We start from the raw sequence: 6,559 nt of genomic DNA, 5'->3' as shown, positions 1-6,559 counted from the left end.
CATTTATTGGACAAGAACCAAATATTGTTAGACAAATTACTCGACAACTAAAAAATAGGAGATTAATTAACAGATAATGCTTGCATCCCCCTCGCGGGATGAGTTCATTTCCATAATTACGTGTATGTATATTTATCATTAAAAATATCATAATTGAAACCGTTCATTATCTTAATTTTCATTTGAAGATATCATCTCTACCAAAAATTATTCAAAATGAATATTGCTTAGTCATCCAAATGTTTTAAATAAATCAATATTATAGGCACCAAGTAGCATATTCATAATGAACTGTTGATTTATGTGATATGTTTAGATGACTAAACAATGTATGATTCGAATCATTTTTTCAAGAATGATCTTCAAATGAAGATTAAAAGATTGAACGATTGCAATTATGAAAATACATTATTTGCAAGTGAAAGAATAGAATGCAAGTATTATCCGTAATTAACGATTTAATGCCAGATTACCTTGGTTTGAATTATTTTATTTTTCGTTGAAGAGAAGACTAGTTTTTACTAAAACTTGAATCAAGTAAACCTAGTACGTACCCAATGGAATACTGTATTTTGAATTCTGTATTGCTGTTATTTTAAGTTGCATATGGCTTGCCAGTGGTAATCAGGCCAATGGGCAATGATAGAAGAAGGGAGAGAAGCGTACAGCCCCTATTCCCACCATGAACTTAATTATCACTTTCCATTTGTCCCCTGTAACTCTTTTGTTGTCGGAATTATTAGCACTTAACCCCAGAAACGTTTCATGAAAAAGTTATCGCAGAGTTTGATTTCTCAATTAACGATCCCCTTCCATTGAGGAAATTATGGGAGAGAGCATATTGCGACAAAAAAAAAAAATTAACAAAACGCAGTGGTATAAGAACATGGCGTGGTATGAAAAGAGATTAGGGGTGGGCACGGGCCGGGCCGGGCCCATTTTTGAAGGGACCGAACCGGATCCGGAATTAAAGGAGACGGGGTGGGCCGGGCCGGGCATTACAATTCTGAAAATAGGAACCGGACCTTACCCGGCCAGGTTGAAACGGGCCGGTTCGGTCCCGGTACACGGGTCCTTATTTTTTTTTTTTTTTTTGCTATTTAAAAATGTTTGCTGCACAGATTGCAGTGTGAAAAAACTGCACAGATTCCAGTTTACAGTTTACACAGATTCCAGTTTGGAAAAAATCACAGATTGCAGTTTGAAAAAAATTGCATGGATTGCACAAATTGCAGTTTGAAAAAACTGCACAGATTGCACAAATTGCTTCGATTCTGGCAGTTAGCACAACCAACAAAGATTGGCAATATGGTAATTACACTGGCTGGGGTTTCAACATTCATTCATTCAACTTTTACATGATGAATGAGCTAATTCCTCACCACTTTTTCACTTCTTCCACATTCACATACGAGATAATTGAGCATTGAAAATGTCCTAAAAGAAGATAGTGGCAGTGACTGTTATCTTAGTCAAAGTATTCAACAGTATCTCAGAAACCAAAAACCTGGTGTCAAAGATATATTACAATGCAGACATTTGGTTGTCTCTCATTTGATACCTTTCCAGCTAAAACCAAAAACAACTCGAAACACTTATTGACTCACACTCACAGAACCCCCACAGCATCAGTCATTTAAAAATCTCCTTTTAATAAAATCATTACGAAGAAAAGAAAAAAACACAGCAGCACAGCAGCTGCACAGCCTCATACCACCTCAATCAGAAGACATCAGAACAAGGAATCATACAAAGAACAAATTTAAACCAACCCAATACAAATTTGTAATAAAAAAAAAACAAATTTGTCTCAGAAAATAAAAAGGTGCGTCAATTGAAATAAAAAAAAGGAAACAAGGTACCTGGAGTCTGGAGATACTTGAGCAGTTGAGAAGATGCTTCCGAATACGAGTCCAAAGGAAAGGAGAATGCGGAAGCCCGAGCCACCTGCAAAATCTCGAAGAACCCAGATCACCAATTAGATAAACAATTACCAAATTGGTCCAAAATCCACACAATTAACAATTCTTCCCCAAAATATATACCAAAGAACAAAAAAAATAGAAGAATTCAGCAAATAGTAAAGAATTCACCTGAACTGGCGGCGGCGATGGAGTGTTCGTGGTCGCGACGGCGGTAATATCGTTGGGGACGAAAGAAGGAGAACGAGAAGATGGGTGGTGTGGGACCGTGGGTGCCTGGGTTCTCTAAGTCTGGGTAGGATGTCCGATGTCGTCGAGGAAAAGAATCGAAGGATACTCGATCAGAGAGGAAAGACAGTTGAGTGACTTGAGTCACAGACGGCAGAGCATGACGGCGAGAGACGGAGAGGGTCAAAGACGGAACAGCGGAGCTGCGGAAGAGCGGAAGAACCGAAGGAGACAGATTCAGAGGAGTCGAAGTCGATCAGAGAGGAGAGAGAGAGAGTAGACTAGGGTAAAATCAACGGTGAAGATTGGACGTTATGTTCCTTTTCAATCTCGTCCGTCCATTTGGTCTAAAAACGGACCGGTCCGGGGCCCCGTTTTTCTATACATTTGGAACCGGCCCGCCCCTAAAATATCAAGGGCCCGGCCCGGCCCGCCCTGTTTCCCCTATTAAATAATTGGAACCGGCCCGTACCCGCTCCGAACCTTAATTACCCGCCCCGACCCGCGGTTCCTGTACCCGTTTGCCCACCCCTAAAAGAGATGATTAGCTTCAGATTATGAACAAGGCGTGGGATCCAGTGTTTATATCCACAAATACCTTTATCAGTGACACAATAAGAATAGTTACACTCTTGTGCTCCACCGGGATGGAGTCTGTGACTCATCAGTGAGCACTGAGTCAAAAAAAAAAAAAAAAAAAAAAAACCTAAATATAGATTTGGTTTTCTATACACTTAAGCTTTATTATTTTTGGGCCCCACACGTCAAAACGTAGCTTTATTTTAAATGGTTGTTTAATATTCTCTAAACATGACAATGCATTATGGAAACGAAATATACAATGAATGTGCATTCATTTTATGCAAGCTGTTTTCGTTAAACAAAATCAAGCATCATATCCAAACTCGTATTCTACACGGCGCGTCCTGCGTTTGATCTCTGAAGCTAATGAATTGCATAATGGTGGCAAGATGAGGCTGAAATATATGCCTCTGTGAGTCTTTCCGGCTCCCGAAAAGATGGATTGCCGTGACAAAACCACTAACTATTCGTTTTATTTATATTATTTTAAACGTCTTGTATGTGTAACATGGTCTCTAGTGTAATGTGAAACGTTGCAGGACAGTCAATGTGGATCATAACTCATAACACGATCAATGTGGTGTGGATTACTATTTGCGATACTGTTGTTGCACGGGGATCCTGGACACTATCGATGCATTATTAGATGCCAACTTTTGACCATAAAAGTCAATGGAGTTGGATGGATGACTACTTAAAACTCCAAGAACGTGTGTGGAAGGTCAAAGTTGACATTTGGCAGCCATTTCAAATTAGGGAACTTTAACAAAAAAACACCTGGTACTGTTCACTTTAACGAAAAATCACATTTTTACACTAAAAAGTCAATCCTGGTACTATTCACTTTACCCTTTATTTTGTCCTTATCATTAAAACTCAAAGTTTTCAAACCCTTTTCATTAGTTTTCCTTTCAAATTATGATCTAGTTTAGTTGAAAAAAAAAATCAACAGTATCTTCAAAGTTATCAATTAATGCAGATGGTTACAGCTAAAAGTAGAACAAATCACAAACTTGCGGATTATATAGTAAGTTAAGTCGGCACCAAGTATAAGTCGGTGGTCGGGTAATAATTTGATGCTAGATTAGTTCTTTTCTTAAATCATTGTGATAGTTTCGAACACTTCTCCTTCCCTTAATAATGATAATTTAAAAAGAAAGTGAGCTATAGCAGCAGACATTCACATTGAATAGCGAGTGTATCAAAATCAATGTCACAACCAAAACCCCCATTTGAATTGTGTTTCTTAAAAAATTTGAAGAAACATTGTTAATGTCCTTCAAGGTTCAGCAAACATTGTTAATGTCCTTCAAAGTTCCGGCCAGCATCTTGGTTCAGCAAGATCATCCAAAAAATTTAGCAGAGAGAGATTAAAATATGTATCATCGTTCCCTCCAACGCCGATGCTTAAAAATTATTCCGAACTTGGCATAAATACATAAGACATGTATCATCATTCCTGCCGATATTAAATGTCACCCAATTTCTATTGATGGATCAAATAAAATTCCCTACAATAACTGTTTTGTTTCTAAATAATTTCCTCGAATTACAAAATTTGAACGCCGAAATAAACTGAACAATAAAAATTCTTGTAGATCACTGGAATGATTGTGGCTATAGGAAGCAGCTACGAGGCTCTTTTTGGAGGAGACATGTTACCGATGAGAGAAGTCGTTGTGCTGATTGCAAATATTTGAACCAGGAATGCTGTCAAATTTGACACATACATATTAGACTTTCGCCATTTTAATTCTATTAGCATTGCAAGAAGAAAGTACAGACACTAACCAATTACAGTGCGAGTGGCCTCGACAAGGTCAAATTTCTTTGTTTCCCAGAAACTTGAAATTTGCAAATCCTACCCAGTGATTCCATACAGTACAACAGTCAGGAAATTCCGGCAATAACAAGAAAGGGCGAACAATCATGAAGGTTTCAAATTCCTAAGTGATAATCAACAGTTGGAAATGAAGAACTGACTTACCGCTAGTGTTAAACTTCCCTTAGCAACACAAGCCATGGAGAGAAGTATTCCAACAGATGATGCAACCATGTACACTTTCAACAAAGACACTCGGCTGCGCCTTCGACCTTTGGCACAACAGAAAGTTGCATTATGTGAACAGTTGCAAAAACTTCAGTAACGTGAAAGAAAAACAAAGGACTTAGCAACACCTACCCAACTCCCCGATTATCAAAGAAATAGAACCGATAGCAACAGATGAGATAGCAATCACATCTGGACCGTCCCCATTTGATGTAGATAGAAAAGTGTATAGGACTCCTATCAATTGAACGACAGCCTGCAGAAGAGCAAATGCTATAATTAATAAGAGAGTCAGTTTATTTAAGTATACATCGCATATCCAATCTGCCTGATAACTAAATGTTAACCGGGTCACCAAAACCGGTTTAGTCATGACTTAACCTTCAACATGCCAGGTACATCACAAAAGAATGTACCCAAAATGTTCTGCGTTGGTGGTATGAACTCAACCTGCTTGTGTAAGGCATCTGTTGTGAGACCCCAAATACAGATTGTACCTATCTAACACAATCCAAATAAGAGGATACGTGACCCGATTTGTTTCTGCTGCATACGAGTCAAACTGTAGCAAGGTTTTGTGCGTCATCGGCTACATTTTGAGGGACAGAAAAATCCACTAAACCAACCTATCCAGTTCAACAACAATCAGCTAATGCCATTTTTTTCCTATGAACATAGAACAATAGCGGAACCGTATAAATTGCCTCATGTTGTCTATTGATTGTTCATATCTGCTTGAAATTCTCAAAACTATTTAACTATATTACCAACACAATTAGGTTTTTTACACAACAAAATCCACTAATTAATTACTTGAAAAGTTCATGCACATTAACCCAGTTAAATACGATTTCTACTTCAGAAAATAATATAAACCCGCTTAATTAGAGCAATGATATTTCAATAAAATATTATTTAAAAAACCAATGCTTCAAGAAATTACAGAGACAACATTGGAGAGGAACAGACAGAGAGGGAGAGAAATTGAGTACCTGAGTGAGAATAAGAGCGTAGAGACGAGATTTCCCTTTAGCTACCTTCTGATACCCTGAAATCAGATAACCCCAAAGCAAAATATTAGAAAAGATTCAATAGTTTAAAGAGTTCAGGAACCTAGAGATCTGTTTGGTTGCCGAGAAAGTGATAGAAACCAAAGGTAACAGAAAGGGAAAGGAGGAGCGGATTATCTGGAGCTTACGAGAGTCAACAACCATGCGATAGCTGAAATCTGAGCCGTCCGTTCCAGTAGGCCTCCCTGATGCTGGTCTTCTTTGCTGCATCTTCGTCTTCGTGGATCTGGAACTGAGAGAGGTTTTGAACTTTCGATGTTAAAAACCTTTGGAAAAATAAAGAGGGCCCACTCTGAAATTTCTTATTTTTCATTTTCATTTTCTTATGTGAAATAATTTTGCCCCTTTTGGAAGAAAAAGAAATTTCTAAATTCGTTTTTCATTAGTCTTATGATCGTTTGATTTCTGTTGACTGAGAGCAATTTTCATAACATCCCTTGTGTTAATTTCGATCGTTACAGTTTTATAAATTAATTCAGCTTAAATTTCTTTATATAAAGAAATCTTGATTGGATTAAGAAATTGTTAAAATTCATATGCTTCGATTAATATATCTTGTTTTTACTAGAAAAAGATTGATCATCAATAGAAACGACGGTGGAGAGAAAGTGTATCCAAAATTTAAAGAATTATTGTACTCAAATTAATTGCTTCTATGTAGCAGCTAAACTGTTATAAAAATTATGGCCGAATCAGGGCAATAAGCT

The 6,559-nt window shown here is 37.5% G+C and overlaps 1 protein-coding gene across 1 annotated transcript; it reads right to left on the bottom strand.

The window, feature by feature from the left end:
• Positions 1-4,198: 4,198 nt before the first annotated feature.
• On the bottom strand, positions 4,199-6,136 carry LOC139198097 (uncharacterized). Its single transcript, XM_070826360.1, has 6 exons — positions 5,981-6,136; positions 5,775-5,830; positions 4,915-5,038; positions 4,720-4,826; positions 4,524-4,593; positions 4,199-4,442 (listed from the first exon to the last, which is right to left on the bottom strand). The coding sequence occupies exons 1-6, from the start codon at positions 6,060-6,062 to the stop codon at positions 4,363-4,365; spliced, it is 519 nt and encodes a 172-aa protein (XP_070682461.1). The 5' UTR covers positions 6,063-6,136; the 3' UTR covers positions 4,199-4,362.
• Between the last annotated feature and the right edge of the window lie 423 nt (positions 6,137-6,559).

The sequence above is a fragment of the Malus domestica genome, chromosome 01 (assembly GCF_042453785.1).
Source record: "Malus domestica chromosome 01, GDT2T_hap1".
NCBI classification, from domain to species: domain Eukaryota; kingdom Viridiplantae; phylum Streptophyta; class Magnoliopsida; order Rosales; family Rosaceae; genus Malus; species Malus domestica.
Note: the sequence above shows the minus strand (reverse complement) of the source record. Positions and strands in the feature narration are given on the sequence as shown.